The following is a 26,870-nucleotide window of genomic DNA, read 5'->3' as shown; positions in this document are numbered from 1 at the left end:
TGGAACAAAGAAGCCAGGCGTTTCTTTAACAACTGTTACATTGCTTTGCTAATACAAACAAGATGGAGTGCAGAAGGGGACAATGACTTAGTTTAGGACAATCATCATTTACACTGACTTTAGAAAAGTAGAATTCCTTCTAAAGCTGCCTTCCTTCAAGCCACGATGCAGTTCTTGTCCCGGGTCTGGCGAGGCATTGCAGAGGGAGACTCCTGGACAAGTGGCTGGGCTGGAGAGTTAAAGGATTCAGTTGCTGGGTCCTGAGTGGTCCTGGGCCTGCAGAGGTGAGGGGGCAGTGGGATACGTTCCCCTAGGAAGAAGCCATCATCCTCAGAAGACTCTGAACTGGGGCTGGAGGGTGAGCTGGAACAAGATCCTGAATCTGACCCTGATCCCAAGTCACAGCGATGGTGGCCATGTCTGCCAGAATGGTGGTGATGATGGTGGCTGCCTCGGCGACGGTGCCGCTGACGCCGGCGGCGGGGGTGGTGGTGGTGGCAGCTGGGGGCCCTGGGTGGGGGACTTCGAGGTCTGCGGCGCTGGGCTGGAGGCGCACTAAGGGTCCTTCGTGGACCTCCTTCAGATACCAGAGGGTCTCGGAAGCTGACACGAGGCGTACTCTGGCGACCAAAGGTGTTATCATCTGGGTGCAGGGCAGGATGGCCAGGGGATTCTGTGGGTGGCTCAGGAGCACTGCGGAGCCCCAGTTCAGGCATAGAGTGGCGGTGGGGGGCCCCTCTCAGAAAATGGGAGGGCTCTGCAGGGCCTGCATCTAGGAAAAAAAGAAAGATGGAAGACACAGGATATGTGCTTGTTCTGTCTGACCCTTGTCTGAGGAAAGATTTGGGAATGCCTTCTTCCCCTTACTGGGACTGGGAAGTGGGGCAGGGGTCAAACATTGGATACCCAAAAGTTTGACTCTTGCTTCAGACTTTGGGTGGGGAGAAGGACAGGGAGTAAATTAACATGAGGTTTAGGTATACAGACTGTGGCCTGGAAATGGGCTGATGGGTTGGCCAGAAGGGGGCATTATCAAAGACTGGAGTAGATTTGGTTTGAGATAGAATGGAGAGGAAGCCTGGGTGTCGTGGGTAGATGGTGACCAGTAGCCTGAAGTGAGGGAATGACTTGGGTTCACGATGGGACGAGTTGAGGTGTGTAAAGGCTCTATGCAGGCACAGAGTGGACCCAGGGTCAGCGGACAGGTGGAGTCAGGGCAAGAGACTAGTCCTGAAACGGAGAGAGATGGGCCCAGCTATCTGGGGAGACAGGATGCTATAGGACAAGACTGGGCAGCCCAGGAAAGGCATGGTGGAGGCGGGGCTCACCAGGCTCTGCCTTGGTACAGGTGCCTTTGCTGGCTGTGTCTGATGTCTCCTCCATAGCCGAGAACGACGGTGTGGATGCTGTGAGCGGTGCGGTGACGGTGCCAGCGCTCCAGCTGCGTCGGCCGGGCCCCGGAGCGGTGGTCTCGGACCCAAGGCTGCAGGCTCGTGAGCAGAATATTAGGCCTCGGCGTGGCAGGAAAGGGCGGCCCAGCAGAGGTCGACCGCAACAGCTACAGCAGAAGCAGCGATCTGATGCGTGCCAGTGTTGGCCCTCATAAGCCATCTGGCCCTGGTCCAGGCCTGTGAGGACCAACACACGTGGGAAAACTGAGGCAGCCACTCATAGGCTACCCTACCTAAGTGAGCTCTTTCTCAGGAAGAGGTGGGGGATTTGAAGTAGGGTACCCCAACTTTCCTCCCCACCCTCAGAAGGGGCCCTTTCTGTGGAGAAAGCAGATAATTTGAGACTTAGCCCTCGTCTTCCTTATCTCTTGGAGAGGGACTGACTGGCAATGGAACTTTTTCTTTCCTAGGATGCTCATTTAAAGAGCATAGATGGGCCGGGCAGTGGTAGTGCACGGATTTCTGAGTTTGAGGCCAGCCTGGTCTACAGAGTGAGTTCCAGGACAGCCAGGACTACACAGAGAAACCTTGTCTCGAAAAACAGAAAAACAAAAACAAACAAACATAAGAGCAAAAGAGCATAGATGGGCACTGAGCTCTAATACGTAGTCATTAGGAGTGCCAGTCAGCTTTAGGTAGAAGGCAAATAAATGGAAGGCGGGACCTGAAAAGAGGCGTGGCTAGTGGGGGCGGGACTTAGGTAGGAGACAGATTAGGTGGGAAAGAAGCCACTTTAAGAAGGTAGGATGTCCAAAAAGGTAGGGTGTGCTTGAAGACAGGACTTAAGGTAGGATGAGGGAGGGAGGAAGGTGGAAAGGAAGAGAATATAGCTCTGGGTGGCAAAGGCTTCACTTTAGCATGCTGGAATCGGTGAGTGCTCTGTAGGTGCATTTAGGTGTGTAGGGGGGCGGCTGATGTGTCGCTGGAATTTAGAAAGCATGACATAGGTTGGGGAGGATAGATCAGTGATAGAAAATCTCTTAGGCATTGGTAGAAGCTCTAGCCCTGAGTCCCATCTCCAGCACCAAAGGAAAGAAGGGAGGAGGAGAAGGAGGAGCTTTGTGGGGGAGTTGGAGGGAGAGAGAGGTGAGTGGGGCCACGGCCTAGCTGTGCATATGCCCTGCTGTCCTGCCCCAACATGTTCTCACCCACCGATGTGTTCCCCACAGCTGTCACAGTATTCCGCATGGCGGGCCTCATAGCAGGCGCAGCAGTGGGGGCGGCTCTGACGCATGACATAGCGCTGCCCTCCTAACGAGGCTTCACACTCGAAACAGCAGAAGTGGTCCATGTGCCAGTGTCGGCCCTCCGCCTCCGTACATTCAGGGGAGAAGATGATCTGTAGGGCCCAGATCACCCGGGGGGCTATCAGAAGAGCTCGCTTCTGGCTCAGTCCACCCCTCCATTCCCACCTCTGGCAGGGAAGGCACAGACCTCATCACATGCTTGGCAGCGAGGGCGCAGGCATTCAGCATGGTGGCGCCCACAGTAGACCTTGCCAGCATGGTAGAAGTAGATAAGGTCAACCAGCAGCTCCTGGCACGTGGTACACACAAAGCACTGAGGGTGCCAACAGGCGCCAAGGCCTGCGCGACTGGCAAAGACTGCAATGTCCCCACCTCCGATCTGCTTTCCACACTGCCAAAAGACAGACACCATCACAGTCACCAAGACAGTCAGATGGATGGGGTCAGCCAAGCATGAGAGAACTTGGCCTCTCCCATGGTGAAGCTCTGCTTTTTTTTTTTGGTTTTTTGAAACAGGGTTTCTCTGTATAGCCCTGGCTGTCCTGGAACTCACTCGGTAGACCAGACTGGCCTCAAACTCAGAAATCCGCCTGCCTCTGCCTCCCAAGTGCTGGGATTAAAGGCATGTGCCACCACCGCCTGGCTACTCTGCATATTTTTTTACAACAAGATTTCATGTATCCCAAGCTGGTTCTGAATTTAATTCACAGCTATGGCTGGCCTTAAATCCCCGATTCTCCAGTAACTAGCAACTCCCGTGGGATAAATCTGAGCTAGTTCCCACTCACAAGGAGGGGGGGCACATAAGAGACTGACTCTGCTTGTGGGAAAACCATAAAGACAAGACTTATGGATCATGGGTGGCCTTACAGGCAAGCCTTCTTCTAGGTGACTGGGGCAAATATTAAGCTGCACCCAGTAGAGGTGCTGTAGTGATAGTCTCCGCCCCACAGAGGTCTCAACCAATGAACCTCACCAAATAGTTTTAAAGACAGACCCCCATCCACCAGGCAAGGCCTTGGAGACAAATCCCACCAACTGGAGGGTTCTACCTCAGGATTCAGACTCTGCCACTATGCATCAGTTGATTAATATTATTATTTGTTATTACTTTGCATGGTTGGGGGATAGGCTTGTGAGTGAGCTCTTTTGTTTGTTTGGAAACAGGGTCTTACTATGTAGACTGGGATGCCCTTGAACTTAGCAAGCCTTCTGCCTCAGCCTCCCAAATTGTTGAGATTACACGTGTGAGGCCCACCTATGTGGATCAGAGCTTAAGAACAAGTCCCGATCACAAGAAGAGCAAAAGAGGCAGTCCCTTCTGCATGTGGGAGAGGAAACTACAGAACGATTCATCAAGGTCTTAGAAACAAATTAGGCCCAATAGGGGTATCTAGGACACATCATATTCACCAGAGGCCTCTAGAGACACCCCACTGGGTGTTAAGTGTTACCTCCTCACAGATGGCCCCAGTAATGGTCACTGGGAAAATTCGAACCGTGGCCCGTCCCAGATTCTCCCGCTTCCTCTGCTGGCTGAAGGCTCGCAACTCTTTCTTCTCCTCCTCTTCCAGGGCCGTGCAGTACTGTGCCTGGGAGAGAAGGAGTCTTTTGGAATGCATCCATGCTCACAAAATTTACATGTAGGCCACTGTCTATATGGTGCCTCCCATGGGTGACACCCATCCCTTGCCTCTTCTTTCTTTCCTTCTTTTTTTTTTTTCGATTTTTCGAGACAGGGTTTCTCTGTATAGATCTGGCTGTCCTGGAACTCACTCTGTAGACCAGGCTGGCCTCGAACTCAGAAATCCACCTGCCTCTGCCTCCCAAGTGCTGGGATTAAAGGCGTGCGCCACCACCGCCTGGCTTGCCTCTTTCTTTCAAGACTCATCTAAGTTTGGACATCTAAGGAATGTCCCCTTTTGGCTCCTGCTTCTCCAGGCCTTTCACTTCAGCTCAGCTCACCTTTCCTTAGCTGACCCTGCCCATTTCTTGCTAGTTACCCTGAATTTGACCAGGCTGTACCCCACTCCTGACATGCCCACCCAGCCTTCTCCCCTCCTCACCTCACTGTCGTGTGGGGGTAGCTGGTGCAGCAGCTGCTTTATCCTGTATTTCTCCCCAGGACTGTTGACATAAGGGACCTTGTCCTCTGGAAGGCAACTGAAAAACTGGTAAACCTGGGAGGATGTGAAAAGGTGACAGGAAACAATTACAGTTAGGGATAAGCTAGGATACAGCGAGGTCATGGGTCCCTGGTTCTATGGGACAATTAAAGTTATCTGAAGGATGCTTTTCCTGATATCAGTCTCTTTCTCGAAACTCCTGAATGATTGAAGGGACCTACAGGGCAAACTCTGCTCTCTTCTTCCCTTTATAGCAAAACTTCTCAAAAGAGTTAAGGATTCCTGCCTGTTCCACTTCCTCTGCCCCCATTGTATCTTGACCCAACTCAGGTCACTGGGATGTCTGGGCTGTAAAAAAGTCAAGCATTGTTCTCGTCTTAGTCCTCATTGGTTAGAGCATCCTTCGTCCAGGTCCCCACTGATTACTCTCGCTTCCTGAAAACAGTCTCTTCCTTGGGCCTCCAGAATACCACAAAGTCCTGGCTTCCTTCCTTCCTTCCTCACTGGCTGTTCCTCTCATTCTTTAAATTGTTCCTCAACTACTGGACACCCGAATATGGGATGGTTATAGGGCTGGGTTCTTGGTCCCCTTGCCTCTGTCTATGTATAACTTCTTAGAAATTGCATTCACCTTGGCTATAATGGTCATTTGTTGGCTAAGGTGCCAAAAACTGCGGTCCTGAGACCTCTCCCTATGTCCTAGGCAATGTAGCTATATAACTAGTACCACCAACTCTTATTCAAACTTGCTCTTGGTTGGCTTTAAAAAACAAAATGAAACACTCCTTCCCTGACCTTTCCTCTTTGACATGGGGGTCTTAGTATATAGTTCTTGCTGGTTTGGCCCTTGCTATTTCAATCAGGCCAGCCTTGGTCTCCTAAGGGGTGGGATTACAGGTATGTACTACTGGGCTTGGTTTGCCCTAGCTTCTTTCTTGTTTTCTTTTTAGGTTTATCAAGACAGGCAGGGTTTCACTATGTAGTAGACAGGCTGGCCTTGAACTCACAGAAATCCTGCCTGCCTCTGCTTCCCAAGTGCTGGGAATAAAAATGTGCACCACCACTGTCCGGCTGGCTTTTTCATACTACTTCATTCACCCATTCATCTTTAGAGTCATCTTTCACTTCTCAGTCTCTCCTCTCTCTCTCTCTCTCTCTCTCTCTCTCTCTCTCTCTCTCTCTCTCTCTTTCTCTCTCCATATATATATTTCAACTACATAGCCCTAGCTGTGTGTGTGTGTGTGGGGAGGGGGTCTGGAGCTTGCTATGTAGACCTTGGTCTACAAAGATTTACCTGCCTCAGCATCTCAAATGCTGGTACTGGGGGCGGGCAGTGGTGGCACATGCCTTTAATCCCAGCACTTGGGAGGCAGAGGCAGGTGGATTTCTGAATTCGAGGTCAGCCTGGTCTACAGAGTGAGTTCCAGGACAGCCAGGGCTACACAGAGAAACCCTGTCTCCAAACAAACAAACAAATTATGCTGGTACTGAAAGCCTATGAAACTGTGCCTGACTTTCAATCCCTCCCTCCCTCCCTCCCTCCCTCCCTCCCTCCCTCCCTCCGTCCCTCCCTCCCTCCCTCCCTCCTTCTGTCTTTCTTTTTTCCTCTTTCCTCTTTCCTAGTTAGGGTTTCTCTGTGTAGCCTTGGCTGCCCTAGTAATCTGTAGACCAGGCTGGCCTTGAACATTCAAGAATCCGTCTGCCTCTACCTCCTGAGTGCTGGGATGAAAGCCATGTGCCACCATTGCCCGGCTTGATTTCTTAAAGACTGGGACTTGTTATGTAGTCTAGGCTGTGCTGGGTCACATAGTGAGTTCCAATCCAATCAAGGGATACAGAGCCCTGTCTTAGAAAATCCTACCAAAACAACAAAAGACAATGTCTCCAGAACTGAGGCTAGGAGGTTTCCCATGCTCAGTGGTAGTGCCCTAGTCCTACCTAGCACTGTGTAGATTTCCAAAACCAAGCCTCAGTCAGCAGTGACCCCGACCATTGACACAACTCCCTAGTCACCAGTCGTGATTCCACCCTTGCTCCCAAGGCTGTTATAGCAGCCTGTTATATAAGAAGACAATATGTATACTGTTATATAAGAAAAGCCACGTCCCTCTTCTTCTCAAGCCCTCATTCAGAGCAAAGTTCTTTCCACAACCGTCTACTTCCTCTGCCCTTTCTTGCAGGCACTCTCTCTTCGCCCACCCTGCTCCTGCCCCACTGGTCTCACATTTCTTCTCACAGATGTGCCAAGCACACCCTGCCTCTGATGGCACACCTTGCCATTTCAACTTAGCCTGGACTGTGCCAACCTCAGATCTCTGGAAGGCTCACTTCACCTCCTCCAGAGCCGCTCAGATAGGGTTTGCCTGGGCACTCTATTTATAATCCTGGCCTCCCTCCCTTTCCTCCCTCAGCTTTTTTAAAAATTCCATAGCCCTTATGCCACCTGATGCACAGTCATGCCTTTCCTTGGAGAGCGCCACACTTGAAGCTGTAACTCACCAAAGATATCTTTTAAAGACCCATATGAACCGAACACCTCTACACACAGACTATTTTTCTGAGACAGGTTCTCTCTGTGTAGCCCTGGCTGTCTTGGAACTTAGTCTGTAGACCAGACTGGCATCAAACTTACAGAGATCCATCTGTCTCTGCCTCCCAAGTGCTGGGATTAAAGGCGTGTGCCAACACTTCCTAGTGACATGCATATTTTTTTGCCATTATTGTTATTTTATTTTAAAAAGATAGGGTTCTTATTATTTCCCCTGGCTGACTGGCATTATATATATAACACACAGCCTCAAATTTGTGGTAATCTTCCTGCTTCAGCCTTCCCAGGGCTGGGATTACAGGCATGTATTACCACACCCAGCTATTTTTCCTGAATGCTATCTTCCTCTCTTCCCCCCAACCCACGCCCCACTATGGGCTTGAGTCCAAGGCCTTGTACATGTTAGGCATGTTCTTCACAACAGAGCTATGAATCCCAGCCCAGAAACAATACAACGGCTTATCTGGCATTCACAATGTATCACGGTTTATAATCTAGAGAAGTTTTAAGGTGTATGGGAAGATATTTAGGTTATATACAAAAATAGCATGCCATTTTACATAAGGTGTAGGTTCTATACAGATACTATGCAGTTTTATATAGGAGACTTGATTCAACGGTGACGTAGTGAATGATGTGCTGAGATAAAGTCTGGAGTAAAGGATAAACTAGAAATGGGGCTGGAGAGATAGTCCAGTGGCTAAAAGCGCTCTCCCACTCATCCAGAGAACTGGAACTCAGTTTCCAGCACACACACACACACACACACACACACGACAGCGGACAACCTCTATAACTCCACTTCCAATGGATCTGATACCCTCTTCTGGTCTCTTCAGGCCCCTGTACACACCCAGTGCATGCATGGGTGGGCACCGGTGCACGAGTAAACACACACACACACACACACATACACACACACACACACACACACAGAGATCTTTAAAAAAGAAATGGGATGAAAAGTGAACAAGACCCAGAGGAACTGGCCCATTGATTACTCAGAACAGAGAGACACTGGTGGGTGGATCACACTCCAACATTACCCCAGAAATAGGTTTGCACTTAAATGCATATGTGCCTGCCTATGTGTGCGCCCATTGGAGAATGAGAGTGGGTAGCCAGCCTTTGGTCACCTGCTCCGGCTTAAGGCCAGGGGGTACCCAGGCATACTCCTCTGAGGCACAGCCTGAGTCGTCATCGGAAATGGAGTGGCGCTGGAAGTCTGAGATGAGCCGGCACATGATGCGTTCTAGGTCCACAGGCACAGTGTGTACAGCATGCTCTTCCCTTGGGCATTTGCAGTGCTGGCAGATCTTTCTGTGAGAGCCAGGATAGGAGTCGATTACTAAGGAGTGGGCCACCCAGATCTCTAGGCAGCCCAGGCCCAACTGAAGGGCAGGACATGTAGATTAACACCAAAGGACTCAGAGCTGGGACAGAGCTCAGTGCCTGAGGCCAGAGCTGACAGGAGCTGAGGCTAGGAGCCAGGCTCTGACTTTGCCTTGTGACCAGGCCATGGGACACTGGTTGTGCCAGGCTCAGTTTCTGGATGATGACTGGTCTGGAAAATAGGGGCCTAGAGGACTTGGGGGTTGGGCTGTGTATGATCCTGGGTACAGGATGTGAAGGGGTGGAGCTTCGGTTTCAGCTCTGGTACTTGGGTCAGATCCTCTGGGCAACAGGCCTGGCAGGGGCGGGACTACGGGCTGAGACTAGTATCATAAATCAAGGGATTTCTGCAGGCAAACCAGCCTGTGCTCTGTGGGGTAACTACCCCTGAAGGCAGGTCTCTAGGTTATGTGCAGGGGGAGAGGGGACACAAGTGGGAGTTTGTGGGACTATGGGCTCTTAGACTTTGGGTGCAAGGCTCCAGTAGGAGAGTACACTGGGTATGGGAAAATGTTCTGGGTCTAGAAGGGGCCTGTGGATAGGGATAGAAGATCGCCCTAGAGATGGGACTTAAACTTGAGAGATTTCTTTTGGGGTTCAGGGTTGTGGAGCTCTCCTGGGAACAAGTCTCCTGGGAATGAGTCAGGGGAGGGGCCCTGGAATGAACTTTGAGGTTCCTTTCCCAACTGAGCTCTCTGTGGGCGGAGCTCAAGCCTTGGGGCGAGTCTCTGACAAAGGCTAGGGTCACTTACCTCCAGCCGTGCAGCAGGAAACCCGGGCACTGTTCCCTGCAGGAATTGCAAGGCTGGCCGCGGGCAGGGTCCTTTACCTCTGGAGGCTGTAGTGGGTGGGGGCAGATGCAAGAGGAATTAAGGTACGGGAGTAGGGAGGAAGAAGTCAACGCCTGCTACTCCACTCCCAGGCTCACAACCGCAGGCTGGGGCCTGTCTTACTGGGGGCAGCACTGGGCAGGCTGAGACCGCGCCTGGAGCGCGGGGGAGGAGGAAACAAACCAGAGGCAGCTGAGACCACTTTCCTGTATGTTCCCTTTCCAGGGAATTCTCCTGTCTGGGCTGGTCTGTAGTTCTCAGACAGGTCCGTCAGAGAGAGTTCTCTACCTACCAGGGCAGAATACCTAACCTGGGCATTCCCTCCCAAGTCTCCCTTCAACATCCAGGGCTTCAGCAGCACCCCAGTCCCACAGGGTAGGCGTCCGAGAACCGATCCTTTCCCTGGGATCCATCATGGACTCTGGGTAAAGCCTTTCTCTCAGAGTTCTCCTGCCCCTCCCCCAAATCCTGGCTCCATCTCTCCTACCTGAGGAACTGAGGAGTAGACAGGACCTCGGGTCATCCCTGCTCCATTCAGAAAGCCCTACCCCCAAAAAACTTTGCCTCTACCCTTCATATTTTAGGACTACTCTCTTCTTTGGTCCAGATTCCACCTTTCTTGGTTAAAGATCTTTCAAAGGAAGAGAGAAACCATCCTATCTGGGAAGTCAGCTTCCAGACTCCGATGGAAGCCTGGAAATCTTCTGATCCTAAATCTTAGTTTATTGACTCTTGGTAACCATGGATGAAGGACCCCCATTCTCGTTCTACAGTCCCTCAATGTATGAGGTCCCTTAACCAGAAACTCAAGATGTCCCAGTCTTGCTCAACCTCAAATCTCAACACCCTATTCTTTTCACCTTTCGGATTAATTCACAGGTAAGGGGCATCCCCAGATCGCAACAGTGATAAAAGTGTGAGATGTGTTAGGGGCTTGAGCCACCATATCTACGTTTCTGCATCCACGATTGTACTTCAGTCCCAGTGCCCAAGTCTGGGAAAGCTGGGGAAGGGAGTTCCCAGATCCTCCCTTGGGGTGCCTCCCCTATGTCCCGGTGCCCTGCCCCCTCGCCTGGATCTCAGTTTTCCCCGACCCCCACCACTGCCCTGAGCCCTGCTCACCGCACGCCCGGAGCGGCGCCTCCGGGACCCACGCGCGAACATGGCGCACCTAGACAGAGTCAAGCCCGGCTGGGTCAGACGAATGGAGTCGGCTGCCACGGCGCGTCGGGCCTGGCAGCTCTGTTCCGTAAACTTGACTCCGAGGTGGGAGGAGCACGATTTCTAGGGCACGCCCCGCGGCCTGTGTAGTGTCTCAGTCACCCCGGTGTCCCTTATCTAAAGGTGAGTGAGTGCCTTGCTGGAAAGCCTGCTGTTGGCGTTCATCCTAGGGCTAGAGCCAGAGCAGGGTGTCAGAAGGCTGAGCCTTCAGTATCCCTCGGTGCCACATGGCCTTTAGAGTTTGAAAGCCGGAAGCAAGCCGGTTTGGATGTGGAGACATGGTGAGAGTGTTACACTGGAGTGCTTGTTTCTACGAATAGGGTCTTGAAAGCTTTGGGGGACAGGGGTCAAAGCCATCTCTCGGACCCTTCCTAGGTTCCCTTTTCCTGGGATGAATGTTCCAAGGACCGTTCCAACTTCATCTGCAGTCGTAGCTGGTGTTCTGTGGCTCTCATCAGGACTAGGTAGTAGAGTCAGAGCTGAGGTTTATGTGGAAAAGTCTGAAGTCACTGGCGAGGTTCCCCATTGCACCTCTGTCCAAAGAAGTAGGTCTCAGAGCCTTCCTTACTGTTCCCCTACTTTTCTGTCTCCAGGTAGATCTCCTTTCTTGAGCTCATTTCTAGAGCTGGGTCTCTCTTTCCTGCTCTCTGCGTCTCCGGGCCTTGGGGCTAGGAAGGGGTCAAGCATCTGCAGCTACAACTCAGAAGTCAGGCGCCTGAATTGAGTCTTTAATTAGGCATGAGGCGGCTACGGTCAGACAAGCCTTTCATCTTGGGCGCCCAGGAACTCCTTCTGCTCACCTCAACCCCATTACAACTTTGTCACTTCCTGACCCTTGTCCAGAGGGCAGCTGAGGGAGGGGGGCATTTATTCATCAGTTAATCAGTCTCTTCTCTCCACCTGGTAGGCCTCTGGTTTCCTGCTAAAGCTGAGGCAAGAGAAAGGAGATAAGATACCACAGGACCTAAAGGGGTTCAGAAACAAAGGCTTGGATAAGGTGAGGTCTTGTGGAGTCTCCTTAGTTAGGGAGGCCTTGAGGATTTGAGGAGAAGAGTTCCTTGTGGGCCAGGAAGAGAAGGATTTGACGGCCAGCAATGGAACAGTAAACAGTTCTAATGCAGAATGAGACCCAGCGTGCTTTGTAGGCGAGGCTTCAGCAGGATGCTACAGGGGTCTGTGCTTCCTCTAGTCTCCTTTCCCCTTGCCTCCTCTCCCTTCTGCATGCCCCGCCCCCAAAAGGACGCACTGAGAAATCAGAGCCGGGGGACTAGGTAGTTGAGGAGTTTATTTGGGGGAGGGGAATTTCTCATATTTGCTCTTCCATGGGGAGGGGGGTCTTCAAACAATACCGGAGGGTACAGGAAAGTAGGGGGGGTCTGGAGGGAAGGAGGGAGGGGCCACAGTCAGACATAATGGCAACACACGATCACAGGCACCTACCAACATCACAGACACAGCAGAGGGTACAGGATCGGGGCTCCAGAACCAGCCTCCAAGTATTCCGGGACAGACGGGAGTGTGGAGGGAGAAGGTAGAGAAAGGGGGAGAACGTAGGCCAGCCTCATACACCTGTATGTAGACTCCTGTCTTCTGACGATCTAGCCCTCTTTTGAGGAAGTCAGCAAGGGATATTTCGCTCATTCTCCAAACCACAATACTTGGCTCTTCCCAGGTTACCTCAATTCCCAGGGGCCAGGGGTATCCCCTCCTACTTTTAGCAAAACTCACCTCATATCACCTAGCCACGGCCTCCTACACCCTCTCGAACTCCACTCAATTGAAAATGCATTTTCTTTTCTGCCCCATTACAGAATGGGCTTCATCTTCTGAGACCACCTCACATTCCTCATGTCTTCACACGCCTGTCTGGAATCCTGACCAGGACCTCATCTCAAGCTCAGATCATCCCTGAACCCCACTTCTATCCTTGCTCAAGCTCTTTGGAATCAAGCTCAAACTCCTGAATGTTCCAAGGCAACACCCTTTCTAGAGATGCTGGATCCAAGCCAAATGCCCTGGAGCCCACTGTGTGTGTAAGTCACACCTCGACGAGTAACACTCTCCTTATCCCTTTCAGCCCCAGTTCAGAATGCTGTAGGACACCACTCTCTTTTTTGGCTCCACATCCAGTATATCTGGAATTCAACTCTCGGCTGACCAGGCCTCGCTACAGAGGCCATCTCCTCTCCACCTGTTTCACCCAAGCCGCCTCCACCCAGTCTGCTGTTCTACTCTTGGAGTTGGATTTCCATTGGAGAGCTTCTGAAGTTCAGGTAATGCTGGAGGAACCAAGGCCAGAGTTAGGAGGGGCGGGCGGTGAGAAGGAAGGGGTAAAAGTCCCATCGACCCACTCCATGCAGCCAAGGTCTGGTTCCCTTCCTGTCCCCTTTCTAGAGCCCCCTTACCTCAAGGGACAGGGCTGGGGAACAGAAAGGGGCTGAGGAATGCAAGGTCAGGGTTAGGGAGGAGCCCATTCAGGACTGGGCCCCTAGTGCATGAAGAAGTGGGTGAAGGCAGGGCTCAGACAGAGAAATAGATATGTATATATAATATATATATATATAAACAGCAAAGACAGTTAGGGTCTCCTGGGTTGAGGGGTGGAGACCTAGAGGATGGGAGTGGGAAGGGGAGGGCAGGCCTTCTCTTGAGCTCTTGCCCACCCGTGGGGTCTTCCTGGACTTCACTGACCTGTAGAGAGAAAAGACACAGAAAGGAGAAGGGGTCCAGATGTGGGCGGAGCCTTCACAGAGGAGAGTAGTACCCTCAAGAAGGGATTAGGCCAGTATGCTTTTTCTTCTACCCGGCATATTTTCTTCTTTTTTTTTTTTTCTCTAACAGGTCTGGAGTCAGCATCATCCGAGCAGCACTCTCACTAGGAAGATATTACTAACCTTGCTCAAACTGGGTACCAAAGGAACAGACAGCTAAGGTCCCCTCTCTTAACCAAAAGATCCCATTAACCAGTTCCGTTCTAGTCCACATTTGTTCAATATGGATAACAACAACAACAACAACAAAACTATCCCTATCTTTGTGAGGCTTACATTATATCAGGGGAGGAGACAGGTTTCACACAATGAACATGACATATTTGTAGATTACCTAATATAAGACGATAATAGGCCAGGCATAGTGGTGTACACCTTTGATCCCAGCACTCAGGAGGCAGAGGCAGGTGGATCTCTGTGAGTTTGATGCCGGCCTGATCTACACAGTGAGTTCCAGAATAGCCAGGGCTATGTAGAGAGACCTTGTCACCAAACAAACAAACAAATTCTCTAAGTGAGCCTGAAGAAATGACTCAGAAGTTAAGAGTGATTGTTGTTCTCCACAGAACCCACACTGAGTGGGTTACAACTATCTGCAAATTTAACTCCAAGGAATTTGACCTTTCTCCTGGTCTCCATGGACACTTGAACACACAGGTTCATACTCACATACATACATATAATTAAATAAAAGTAGAATATTTTTTAAAAGTCCTCTAAGTAATGTATGCGTAGCATGAATACATCTAGTTAGATCTCCAATCTAGTGTAATACAGCCACGAACCATAAATTAGTAAATTACAAATTGTGAGAAGGAAAAACACGGGGTATGATGAGAGCTATAATGGGGGCGGGTGTTGTTTTAGACAGACAACCACTGATATGTAGTTGGTGGTATATGCCCATGATCCCAGAATTTAGGAGGCAGAGGCAGGAGGAAAACAAGTTTGAGGCCAGCTTGGGTTCCATAATGGGAGCCTAACTCAAACAAAATGCAAATGGGAGGTAGAGGCACAGTCAGGAAGTCAAGATCACCCTTAGCGACATAAGGAGCTCCAGGCCAGCTTTGGCTACAGGAGATCTTGTTTCAAAAATAATATCAACAGCAACAACATCGCTAGCTGTGGTGGTGCAGACCTATGAATCCCAGCCACATGTGAGATGGAGACAGGAGTACTGCGAATTCAAAGCCTGCCTGGGCTATACAATGAGTTCCAAGACAATCTGGGCAATTTAGTAAGCTTGGTCTCAAAATAAGAAGTAGAAAGAGGCCCAATTATATAGCTCAGTTGTAGAGCACTTGCTTAGTGTGTCATTGACCTGAATTCAATTCTCAGTACTTGTAAAACAAAATAACCCCCCAGAAAGACAGACAGACAGACAGACAACAAAAACCTCATTGAGTGAATGACCAAAGCAATGGCTAGGTAATGGTGTGTATGTGTATAGCAAGTGCAAAGGCCCTGCAGTTCATCTAGACCTGGCCCAGGCCAGTTTAACCGAAACAGAGTGCTAAGAGCCAAAGGTCAGATTAAATGTCTGTGGTGGAAGATAGGTTAGTACTGCCGAGTGGGTCTATGAACACACTGAAATAGTTTTGCCTTTAAGTGAGATGCTACAACGGACATCTGCGGAAAGGACCGTGACTTCTGAGTTTAGGACAGGAGCCTAGTAGACTCCTCGAGGATGCTGGATGGTAGCAGGTTGTAAACCGGACAGGCACTTGGGAAGGCTTCTAAGGAAGATAATTGTGAAAAATGGAAAAGGCTGGAGAGATTTTGAAAATAGGAACCAACAGGACTGGATTTGGGGGGTGGGGGTGGGGAGGGACAGAATCTCCGAGTGGCCTGGAAATTGCTTTTCAAACCAGGCTGGTCTTGAACTCACAAGACACCTGCCTGTCTCTGCTTCCCCCAGAGCTGAGCTTAAAGGCGTGTCCCAAAGCCTGGCCACGGAGTTTTTGAACAATTAAATGCGGGATGCTGTAGAAGACTCAAGATCTTGGCTCACTCATGACCACGGCTACTCCCTAGGTGGCACGTCTACATCTAGGTGCTGTTATCTTTTCCTATTTTAAGACAGGAGTGGGGCCGGGCGGTGGTGGCGCACGCCTTTAATCCCAGCACTTGGGAGGCAGAGGCAGGCGGATCTCTGAGTTCGAGAGTTTAAGGCTAGCCTGGTCTACAGAGTGAGTTCCAGGACAGCCAGAAACACAGAGAAACCCTGTCTCAAAAAACCAAACCAAACCAAACCAAACCAAAAAAAAAAAAAAAAAAAAAGACAGGAGTGCGCTATATAGACCAAGCAGGACTCGAGATCTTTGCAATCCCCGTGCCTCTGTCTCTCACGTGCTGGGATTATATATGTGCTCCATCACGTCAGGAATTCATTTTTTTAAGGCCGAACAAGAAGACATACTCTGTTTCTAAGGTCTCCACGCCTCCCCTTTTCCTCACTTGAAATTCCAAACCATCTCTTTCATTAAAGGGTTAAGGAGAGGTAGCAGCTGACCTACATCCTGCTTTCGCACTGATGACCTTCAAAACCCACCTTGTTTACCTTCCTCCACCTACCGGCGTTACCACCTATTGGTCTACCAATTATTTCAAAGACCCACCTCCCCTTCCCTTCCTGAAAACCTACACCACTACTATGGTGATTTTCCACTGCGCAAGTGCGCCTACACTCCTTTCATTGGCTACTCTGAGCACTGCTCCTTCCCCTTCCTTCTCATGGTCTCCTCTCATTGGCTAGTTTCCCCAAGTTTAATTTTTTTTTGTAGTTCTGCCTATCTATTGGTTCCTTCAAACTTCACTTCTTGTATGCTCCCTGCCTACCACATCCGCCCATTTGTCACTCACCAGATTACATCTGATTGGAGAAGGAGGTGGGCGCACCCTGTTGGCCATAGCCTTGCTGCCCATAGTCGCCCTGAGGCCCGTAGCCACCGCCTCCGCTGGCTGGCTGCCCGTAATCGGGTTGATAACCACCCTGAGGCCCGTAGGAGTCCTGGGGCCCATAGCCTCCGGGGCCCTGCCCGTAGCCCGCATCGCCGTAGGCATCGCCAGGTGCTGGTTGCTTTTCCGGGGCGCCTGGAGGTGCGCGCATGAATGGGGCGGCCCAGCCTGTCTCTTTGAACACGAACCATAGATTGCCAACCCAGAGCACCAGGTTCAGGAAGCCAAACACCTGCAGGGAGACATGACCAAAGCTGATGTCACTTATCCATTGCCTTGGCAGCCCGAGAGACATTGAGGCTGAGTGAACAGGAATGGGCATTTTTAGGGCATAAATTTGTGGGCCTCTGTGACAGTGTATAGAAAAACTTGGGAGTAGGGCAGTTTGTTAGGATTTAGATTCCCATGGATGTTAAACTTCTATCATTGTTTACATGTACAAATATTTATTGAGCCTGTAATCCTACAATTTAAGTTAAGGCTAGCTTTTTTTTTTTTTTTTTTTTTTTGAGACAGGGTTTCTCTGTTCAGCTCTGCCTGGCCGTTCTGAAACTTACTCTGTAGACCAGGCTGGCCTGGAAGTCATAGAGGTCGCTTGTCTCTGCCTCCACTGCCCAGAAATTCAAGTCTAACTTTAACTAACTTTAAGTTCACAGTTTGAGGCTAGCCTGGTGCTACATGAAAGTCAGCCTCAAACAACTCATTTTTCAGGCTGGGTGTGGTGGTACAGTCTTTAGCCCAGTACTCAGGAGGCATAGGCAAGCAGAGCTCTGTGAGTTTGAGGCCAGCCTGGTCTGCATAGTGAGTTCCAGTACAGCCAGGGCAAACCAAAACCAAAACCAACCAAACAAAAAACCTAAATAAAACAAACCAAACCAAAAAAAAAAAAACCAAATTTAAAAATATATTTGAGTCTATACTTGCTAGGTATACATGTACAGAATAAAGTAAATTTAAATTTGTAAAATATAAAAATGTATGCTTTAAAGAAATGGACATCACTAATTGATGCATATATAAACATATGTATATACAACTTAGCACACAGATGCATATGTATAAAACTTAGTCATGTACACATATACAATTTTTTTGGTTGTTTTTTTGAGACAGGGTCTTTTTACGAGGTCCTGGCTGTCCTGGAACTCCTTATGTAGATGAGGCTGGCCTCAAATTCACAGAAATCTACATGCCTCTGCCTCTCAAGTGTTTTTTGTGGCTGTCGAGACAAGGTTCTACGATGTAGCTTGGCAGCCCTGGAACTCACTGTGTAGACCAGGCTGGCCTCTGCCTTCCAAGTGATAGGATTAAAGGGTTCTAGGAATTGAACTCCCATTCACAGGAAAAGCAATACTAACCCCTCTTCTTTTCTTTTTCTTTCTTTCTTTTTTTTTGTTTTTTGTTTTTTGTTTTTTTTTTTCCGAGACAGAGTTTCTCTGTGTAGCCCTGGCTGTCCTGAAACTCACTCTGTAGACCAGGCTGGCCTCGAACTCAGAAATCCACCTGCCTCTGCCTCCCAAGTGCTGGGATTAAAGGCGTGCGCCACCACTGCCCGGCTGCTTCTTTTTAAATTGATATTTATTTGTTTTGTTTGTTTTTGAGACAGGGTCTTGCCATTTATCCAAGGATGACTTGGAGTTTACTATGTAGAGCACTCTGGCTTTAGATTAGCCCTGGGGATAGAGTAATGGCTCAGAGGTTAGGGTCTAGGTTTGATGTCCAGCATCCACATGGTGGCTCACAAACACCTGTAACTCCAGTTTCAGGATATCTGACACCCTTTCTTAACCTCCACAGACACCAAGAATGCAAGTGACACATCTAAGCAAAATACACACATAAAATAAAAATGAATAAATATTTTAAAAAGTAGTAGTTTTTTTAAGTGCTAGGTTTACAGGCATATATTAACATCCTTGGCTCTATATGGTTTTTGTTTTTTTGTTTTTTGGTTTTTTTTACATAGGGTCTCACTCTGCAGCCCTGGTTGGCCTGGAATTCTCTTTGAATACCACGCTGGCCTCAAACTCTCAGAGATCCACCTGCCTTTGCTCCCAAATGCTGGGGTTAAAGGCGTGTGCTACCATGTGCCCAGCTAAGTACATGCTATTTAAAAAAAAACAATTTAAAACTTATAAATAAATATGGAGCTTATATGAAATATTTAAAAACAAAATTCTTTATGGCGTTTACATATGTTACACCCTCTTCTGAGCACCTTTATTAGTTTCCTTAAAGTTCCAGATTTGAGCTGGTCAGTGGTGGTCTACAGAGCAAGTTCCAGAACAGCTAGAGCTACACAGGGAAACCCTGTGTCAGAAAACAAACAAACAAAAATAATAAAATGAAAAAAATAAAAATTAAAAATAAAAAAGTCCATGTTTCAACAAAAAGTAAGACCTACATTTTATTCTATTTGTTTTGACACAGTCTTGAAATGTTGCCCAGGCTGGCCCAGAACTCCTGGTCTTATGTGATTGATCTTCCGCCTTCACTTGCTGAGTAGCAGAGAGTATAGACCTGTACCACTACTTCCAGTTCATATCCCCATTCTATTTATTTTTTTTAGCATATTTAGTTTATTTTTCTATTTTCAAGACAAGGCCTCTGTAGCCTCAGATAGCCAGAGTGGCCTCAATCTCTTAGCAGTCTTCCTGCCTCAGCCTCCCAAGTGCTAGAACTACAGGCCTGTGCCACCACACTTGGGCTGATACCTCCATTTGATTTTGTGTTTAAGAAGATCTTTAGATTTTGTTTTATGTGTGTAAACATTTTGCCCACATGCATGCATGTGTGTCACCTGCATGCCCATAAATTCCTTGGAAGTAGAATTATAGATGTTATGAACAGGGGTCCTCTGCATGAACAGCAAGGGCTGTCCCTTCTTAGTCCCCACCCCAAACAAGGTTTCTTTCTGTAGCCCTGGCTGTCCTGGAACTCAGATTGGATTGCCTCTGCCTCCAGAGTGCTGGGACTAGAAGTGTGTACCGTTACCACCTGGCTGAGTAGCAAACGCTCCTAGCTGTTGAGCCACCTCTCCAGCCCTTGTTATGTCTATTTTAAAACCAAGTTCAGACAGGCTAAATTATCCAGGATTACACAATCAGCAAGTGGCAGGGGAAAAAAAAAGAGTTCAAATCTTAGCATCTGTAACGTCAATATAGGATGTAATCTTGTGTTGTGTTTTTTCCCCCCCAAAGTATTTTGTGTGTTCTGAATTCAGTGTATACTCATGATTGGAGCAGGATCTATCATTAGCTTTTAGTTTACATGCTCAAAATGATCCCGGAGAAGCTTGTTACTAGTTGTAGGTCACAGGCTTGCCAAGTGTCAGGATCTATGTTCAAACTGTTTCTAGTCACTAGGGGGCGTCCAAGTAAGAAAACATTTCAAAATCCTGTTCTTTTGCACTTAAGGAAATAAGTCTTAAAAGGGTACTGAATTTCAGGAACTTTGGCGTGACTGGGCTGGTCCCAGTTGTCCCCACCTAATCTGAAAGACCTCATGTTTCCCTACTGGGGATGTATAGTATGTGCTATCCCAGTGGTTATAATTGTTCAACCTACTTTTGTTGGTGTGCCTCCTCCTGGGACCCCCCCATGGATCTCCTGACTCTCCTCCCATTCTCTGTCTCCACCACTTCCTGTGCCAGGCTGTGTCTCCCAGCTTTTCTCTTCCAGCCCAGCCTAGCCAGCTTCCCAGGGCTTACCACTGAGGTGTTGAGTCCTGAAGTCACAGGGTCCCTCAGTTCCTTGCATGTGTTCCCAGTCTGGCGGCACATAGGCATCTCCTTGATAATGTTCTCTGGGTCCGTGGCCATCTTCACATCCGACAGGCCTTTGGCCCAGGCAGATGAGCTAACTAGCCACATGAAAGCAAACACTGCTGTGGCCAGAAAGTCCTAGGCAGGGGTGAGGAAGATGTCACTGTGAAAGAACTGCTTCGTGCTGAGCCCTGAGCCCCTTCAGATCCCAAGCCTCTGTGGGAGGGGTCGTCTGGAAGAGGCTTGCCTCCTTTCTGCCTTTGCAGCTCTGAAGCTCACCATTTTTGCACCTGAAGGTCTCAGCTTGAGCGTCTGTGCGTGTCTATGCTATAGAGGGAGTATGCTAGTGATGAGTAGGTGCCGATGTTGAGGGAGGAACTAAGTCCGTGGGATGTTTCCGAATCTGTGAGAAGTGTGTCTTACCACTTTTATTTGCATGTGGGAATATGTGTCATTTGATGTCTGGGATGAGGGTGTGAGAAACTCTCTGTGTAGGACTCAGTGTCTGTGTGGCAGGGTGACATGCGTGACTGTCACAGTGAACCTCAGTACTCCTTCTTTTGATTTAGTCTGTGTGGATGTGTGGGATGTGTATGGTTAGGTATGTGGGCCAGTCTGGCGTTCTGTGTGGGTTGTGAGTATGCCCCCATGATTCTATGCTGTCCGGTGTGGATGGAGTCTCCGAGTCAGCAGCAGCAGTGTTGGGCTGCTTGGGTGTGGGCCTATCTGGGAGTCTGTTTGGCCTGTGAGCCAAATGAGCTGGGCCCCTGCAGCCTCATGTCCTTGGCCACTGCACAGCAGTCAGCTGTGGGGACTCACCATCATAGGTCCTTTGTTGTTCTCTCGGTACTTGTTCTGCAGGAAGATATAGGTGGCCAGGGCCCCCATGGAGTAGAGGAAGGCAAACACAGCCACGGTGACAAAGAATTCAGCCGAGGAGGAGTAGTCACCAACCAGGAAGATCTTGGTGGTGCCCCCTTTGACGCAGGAGGGTGCATCAAAGTACACTTGGTGCAGCCTGCAGAGAGAGGTGTTCAGGTGTGGTCCAGAATCCCTTTCTCACCTTCCTTGCCAAGGGTATCTCAGACTGTTTTGAGGTCCCAGGGAGAGGAGGAAACGACCATTCACAGAGCACTTGCAATGTACCATTGATTGCCAAAAGCATCCTGGTAAGATCTGTGGAATCCCTCCCTTACTGTGTGATACCCCTCCCTCACTGCACCCCAGGTATTCCTGCCTCTGAGTTCATCATAGACTGTGACAGGTATCTCTCTACCTTAGGGCCTTTGCACTGGATGCTCTCTTTAAGAGGAATGTTCTTCCCTTATTGTTTCTCAGCCTTTTGGCTAAGATCAAGTGTAGTGATGCTCTTCCTTAAGATAGCTTCCATGCTGTATTCTTTCAGCCCCCTCAGTCTTTGCTTAACTATTAGCTTCTCATTAAAGACTTCCTGCATTTCGCTTTAAAGCAAACATTTTTTTTGTGCTGCTGATTAAAACTTGGACCTTATTCATGTGTGTGTGAACGTGCATGTATGTGCAAGTTGCACATACATTGGTGTATAGGCAGTTGCACCAACCTGTGACAGCCAGAGTTTAACCTTGTGTCTTGTTCTTCAGGTACCACCCCGCCCCCTTTTGAAACAGGGTCTCTCTTTGACTTAGAACTTGCCAATTACCCTGAGCTGGCTGGCATGGATTCTAGCCTGAGCCACCATGTTGGGCTTTGTTTAAGTGGGTTCTGGGCTCCAAGTTCAAGTTCTCACACCTGTAAGGCAAATACTTTTTACTGACAGAGCTATCTCCCTAGCCCTAGGTTTTGTTTATTCATTTTGCTTTTTTTTTCTCTACCTATGAGGGGGTAGGCTCTATTCCTCTCTTTTCATTTACTGACAGATCCTAAGGATCTGGAACCATGATGATGCCTATTAGCTTCTCAAGCAGTGGTTTTTCGTGGGGGAGTGAAATGCACAGATATGGGAACAGGTTCAGAGAAGTGCATTTGTTTGTGTGAAGTCATGCAGCTAGTAGAGAAAGGACAAAACTTTTGTATGAATCCTGTCCCCTCCTAAATCATGTTGACTGTTTTCTATGTCCCACTTTAGGTACCTGAGAGAGAAAACAAATGCATGCATGGCAGAGAAGCCAAACAGCTATGAAATAGGAAAAGACAGAAGGGTAGAAGGGATCTCGGAACAGGATGTGTGAGGGACAGTCTGGGAAGGTGCTCTAAGATCATGGCCTTCCTTTTCTGTGCTGTGATTGCGGGGGGGGCTCATGTGTGGACGAAATGGAACTGGCCTGGGGTCCATATCTCTGGCCTCAGCTTGGAGATAGGATCCTATGACTGAGCAATTAGAATTGATGTCCTTGTATAGCAGTGGTCCTGAGCATGGAAGGTTCTAGGGGGAGTTCATGGAGGGCTTTTGTGACCTTGTAAATTCTCAAAAGGCTGGCTTTCATGCTGCTGATTACCCTTCACTCCCCACTATGTGTGTGTGTGTGTGTCCTCCTCCTCCGAGGTACTGAGGGTAGAATCCAGGGCATACTAGACAAGTGATTTGCCACTGAGCAATCCTCAGCTTCGAAACTCTTTTCTCCCTGGCTTGTGTGAACCTGGCTACTCCTGGCTGTGTTCCTCTATCATTTCCTGTTTCCATCACTGGTCAGAGTCTGAACTGGCTTCCCTCTCCCTACTGTGTGACATTTTGGGCTTCTATTTATCCTTGGTGTTCCCTAACTCCCAGCTTCCAACTTTTCCCTTAAATCTGAATTCTTATACTTAAGCTTTTGCCAAGCATTTCTTGTGCCCCAGACCCTGCATTGAGTGCTTTACAAGTATCAACGGAGTGACAGTGTTTTATCACCTGCAGGGCACCAGTCTTTTCTCGGTTTACCAATGAGGATGTGAAGACCCTAACTGTTATATGATTTAGTTCAGTAGTCAAGGAAAGTTAAGTGAAACCATGAGTCTGTATCCCAGTCTGTCTCCCTGTCAGTAAGAGATAGTAGCTTTTGCAGCTTGTTCTTACTCATGTATACGTAGTACCAAGCATAGTGCCTGGTACATGGTGGGGACTTAGTAAAAATCAGGATTTACTTGATTTCCCACATCTATATAGTACCCTCATTGTTTTCTAGCAAAATTCCTGCACGAAGATATGCTTCTAGTATTTCTCTGCATCTTCAGTTATCCTTTTTGTTTGCTCTGATGTAGACCTATGAGGATAGGAACTTGGTCTATTTGAGAAGTAAATGATGTTACCTAATATTATTTTTAAGCATGTTTTTTTTAAAAATTGCATTTTATGTATTTAGTGTGTGCATACCTGTGTGTATGTAGGTGCATGTATGTCGCAGCTCATGTGTGGAGGTCAGAGAACAATTTTCAGGGAAGTCTGCTCTTTGTATCATGTGTGCATAGGGATCAAACCCAGGTTGTCAGGCTCAGTGGCAAGTGCCTTTATCTGCTGAGCACCCCTTTAGTTTGAGATAGGATCTCACTTTGTATCCAAGGGTGGCCTGGAACTCATCACAATTCTTCTGGCATAGCCTCCTAAGTGCTGCGATTACAAGCATTTGCCACCGTGCCCAGTAACTAATATTAATTGCACATTCACTGCTTTAAGGTGTACATTCATGTGATGTTTTCTTGTGCATGCCACCCCCCTCGAAACCCAGGCCCTTGCTGTGCAAGTTCTCTACCGCTGCCCTGCCATTTACTTATGAGTCTTACTTATCTCTTGTCCTCTATTACTCCCCTTTGCCAGAATTTAGCCAGAGAAAATGACACCCTGTGTGCAGCTTGCACATCAATTGTCATAGAAAGCTAGAGTAGTGCCAGCTACACAGCAAGCGTTCGGTGCATGGGTAGTGATCCCAGTGGCTGTGGCCTTAAAGGTACGAGCTGTGCAAAGGACTCTGGGAAGGACTGCCCAGACCCACCCTGCCCCTGCCTCTCCCAGGTCTCAGGATATCAGGGCAGGGGCACACCTGAAGGGGTACTCAAATTCAACTTCGATGTTGAGGGCACTCTCCGTCTTGTTGGCACACTCCACGCTCAGCCGAAGCTCTCCGTTGTAGCTGCCGCATGTAGCAAAGGCGAAGATGGCAAAGACCTTGGGTAGCAGGGAGATGGATGGCTGTAGTGAGCCTGTATGCATGTGGGAGGGAGTGCCCTCCTCTGGACAGATTGGGGGGGGAGCACAGACAGTAGCAGATGGAGCGGTCCCCACCCCCAACCCCCTAATCAGGGCTCATCAGGTCCTAGCACAAGCTGATTACAGGGGTGTGGCTGTTTCTCTTTCCCTGTGTCTCTCTGTTTTTATGTCTAGGTGCTCTGGCTTCTCCTTCCTTCCCCTCCTCCTCCCCTCTCCTCCTCTTTCCTCTCTCCTCTATTCGTTTTCTCTCCTCCCCGTCCCGTTTCTCTCATGCTCACTGTCTCTCTGTATCTCTCTGTGTGTTTGTGTGTTTTTATGCATGTTCTCCCCCTCCCACACACACTTTCCCCCATTAATCCTCTCTCTCTCTCTCTCTCTCTCTCTCTCTCTCTCTCTCCCTCTCTCTCTCTCTGTCTCTCCTCTCTCTCTCTCTCTCTCTCTCTCTCTCTCTCTCTCTCTCTCTCTCTCTCTCTGTGTGTGTGTGTCTCATTTCTGCACGCCTGTTTCTTGCTCTGCTTGTCTGTCTGTTCTGCTCTGTCTCTCACAAGGTCTCTCTGGCTCTCTGACTCCCTTGTGCCTTATGTCTGTTGCCTTCTCTTTCGGCTTTTGAGACCCTCTTTAAATCAGTGTGCGGTTCTTCCTCTCCCCTCCACGTTTTCCTGTTCATGAGCAGCTCCCTGGCCCTCCTCTTTTTTGCTCAGCACTGCCATTACTGCCATTCCCTGCCTCTGTTTCCTTCACTGTCTCTGGATTTTTCTGGTTTTGAATCTCTTTCAGCAGTCGGCTTCAGGCTCCACCTCCCATCCCTTCCTCCTTTAGTTCAAGAGGAAGTAGGACGTCACAATCTGTCACTTCACAACAGGGGTACCCTTGGCCTTATGTGACGTCATAACCTTCTGTTCCCTGTCCTTAGATCCCTGGGACCTTCCTCTGGAGCCCAATTCCCTCATCTCCTTCCACTCCCATCATTCCACCCCGCCAGTTCAGGAGGACGCCTCCTGTCTCACCCCTCTGCTTTTCTGGATCCCATCATCACCATCTTCCCCTTGTGCTTCCCCCACCTATAACCCGGACCACACTCACCCACTGCAGCACCTTCACGAAGCCAAGGGGCTCCTTGACCACCCGGAACTGACCCCCAGCCACCAGCTGAGGAGAAAAACAGTGGGGAGGGGGAAGGGGTGTGGGGAGTAGGGATGGAGGTGAGGGGCCAGGCTGCCAGGCAGTGATCCCTGGGGATAGGGCATGTGACCCTCCGGGAGTGGGTGACATATGGAGAGGGAGCAAGGAGGAGAAAAACGACACTTTGGGGAAGGAGTAAACATCAGGGTCTCAGCAAACCCCCTAGGGTTCAGGAGTGGTGAAGTGTGAGGTGATGAGTCACATGGCAGAGGAGGTTGGGTGTAGAAAATAGATGGGGGTCCAGACTAGTTAGTGAAGGAAGGTTTGGACTGCTTAAAGGTGAGTCAGATAGGAGAAAAGGTTGAGTGGAAGAAGATGGGGTTCACTAGAGTGGGGGAGGGGCACCCAGTGCTGAAGGTGAGTCACAACAGCAGAGGGGAGAGGTCTGCAGTGGTAAAGGTGAGTCAGATGATGGTGGTGGCGTCTGAGGAGATGGGGATGGGGAGGGGTCTCTATCAGTTAGGGAAGAAGCCGATTTTGAGGTGTGACGAAGAAGAGGGAGATGGCGGAGGTGATCTGTTAAGGTGGGAGATAGCTGGAGCATGGATTTACTGGACATGCGCTGGGAACGAGGAGGCTGGGGGGTTTTGGAGAAGCAAAATTGGATCGTCCCCTTCTAGATCTGCTCCGGGGGTGAAAGGGTGGTCATCTACCGGGGTGCATTCTTTTTGGGAGGGGCGGGTGCCAACCCTCCCCCACCCCGCCCCCACACCTTCTGTCGCTCTATTTTCTAGCTCATCTGCAGCCCCCCAAATCTTTTTTTTTCATTTTCCCCTCCCCTCCTCTATACCTTTGCCCTCTTCATTTCCCCTTCTCCCCTCCAGGTCGACAGTTCTTTTGGGGCATCTGGAGGCCCCTTCTGCGGCAGTGAGGACAGTCCTCGCTGCGGCAAAGAGCGCACTCCTTTTCTCCACCTCCCTCCTTCCCCTTGCCTGCTGCAGATCCCTGGCCCCAGCCCCAGCCCCAGCCCCAGCGATCGTATCTCTGCTACCCTCGCCACCACCTCTCAGGGTTCTAGGGCCAAAGCCACCCAGGTTTCTGCAAGCGCCGGGCTCTGTCCACGGTGCTGGAGCACGTACCTGATTCACCACGTCCATGTCTGCCAGCAGCAGCATCAGCAATGCGGGGGGCGGAAGGTGCCTGGTAGCAAGGGCGGGCGCGGGGAGCGGCGGGGGCGGTGCGCAATCGTCGGAACAGCCCAGTCGGCGGCAACCCCGCCCCT

At 49.5% G+C, this 26,870-nt stretch overlaps 2 protein-coding genes and 1 long non-coding RNA gene across 4 annotated transcripts; 1 reads left to right on the top strand and 2 right to left on the bottom strand.

The window, feature by feature from the left end:
• Positions 1-20: 20 nt before the first annotated feature.
• On the bottom strand, positions 21-10,832 carry Prickle3 (prickle planar cell polarity protein 3). The gene is made up of 9 exons (XM_028770847.1): positions 10,717-10,832; positions 9,517-9,602; positions 8,509-8,692; positions 4,765-4,878; positions 4,153-4,290; positions 2,886-3,089; positions 2,604-2,790; positions 1,329-1,628; positions 21-772 (listed from the first exon to the last, which is right to left on the bottom strand). Exons 1-9 carry the CDS (start codon positions 10,756-10,758, stop codon positions 156-158), a joined length of 1,872 nt encoding a protein of 623 aa, XP_028626680.1. The 5' UTR covers positions 10,759-10,832; the 3' UTR covers positions 21-155.
• Positions 9,617-13,783, top strand: LOC114624086. 2 transcript variants are annotated; one of them, XR_003711884.1, is made up of 5 exons: positions 9,617-9,638; positions 10,202-10,473; positions 11,723-11,812; positions 12,627-13,088; positions 13,657-13,783. It is a non-coding gene; the product is annotated as an uncharacterized LOC114624086 (long non-coding RNA). The 2 variants fall into 2 exon arrangements; XR_003711883.1 differs by lacking the exons at positions 9,617-9,638; positions 10,202-10,473; positions 11,723-11,812 and adding an exon at positions 10,883-10,938.
• Positions 12,084-26,870, bottom strand: Syp (synaptophysin). Its single transcript, XM_028770849.1, has 7 exons — positions 26,728-26,870; positions 25,550-25,615; positions 24,300-24,424; positions 21,127-21,325; positions 20,254-20,445; positions 16,449-16,776; positions 12,084-13,506 (listed from the first exon to the last, which is right to left on the bottom strand). The coding sequence occupies exons 1-6, from the start codon at positions 26,761-26,763 to the stop codon at positions 16,453-16,455; spliced, it is 942 nt and encodes a 313-aa protein (XP_028626682.1). The 5' UTR covers positions 26,764-26,870; the 3' UTR covers positions 12,084-13,506; positions 16,449-16,452.

Source organism: Grammomys surdaster, unplaced genomic scaffold (assembly GCF_004785775.1).
Source record: "Grammomys surdaster isolate TR1022 unplaced genomic scaffold, NIH_TR_1.0 204, whole genome shotgun sequence".
In the NCBI taxonomy this organism is placed as follows: Eukaryota; Metazoa; Chordata; class Mammalia; order Rodentia; family Muridae; genus Grammomys; species Grammomys surdaster.
This window is presented reverse-complemented; position numbering and strand designations above follow the sequence as displayed.

What these genes read in the sequence shown, in the direction of transcription:
- Prickle3 (XM_028770847.1), bottom strand. Translation starts at nt 10,758, where the DNA reads ATGTTCGCGCGTGGGTCCCGGAGGCGCCGCTCCGGGCGTGCG. An exon ending in TTCCTGCTGCACGGCTGGAG is followed by an intron (nt 8,693 to 9,516) that starts GTAAGTGACCCT and finishes TGGCTCTCACAG; the next exon opens with AAAGATCTGCCAGCACTGCA. An exon ending in GCTGCCAAGCATGTGATGAG is followed by an intron (nt 2,791 to 2,885) that starts GTCTGTGCCTTC and finishes TGGGCCCTACAG; the next exon opens with ATCATCTTCTCCCCTGAATG.
- Syp (XM_028770849.1), bottom strand. Translation starts at nt 26,763, where the DNA reads ATGCTGCTGCTGGCAGACATGGACGTGGTGAATCAG. An exon ending in ACATGGACGTGGTGAATCAG is followed by an intron (nt 25,616 to 26,727) that starts GTACGTGCTCCA and finishes TTTTCTCCTCAG; the next exon opens with CTGGTGGCTGGGGGTCAGTT. An exon ending in ACAACAAAGGACCTATGATG is followed by an intron (nt 20,446 to 21,126) that starts GTGAGTCCCCAC and finishes ACCCCTGCCTAG; the next exon opens with GACTTTCTGGCCACAGCAGT.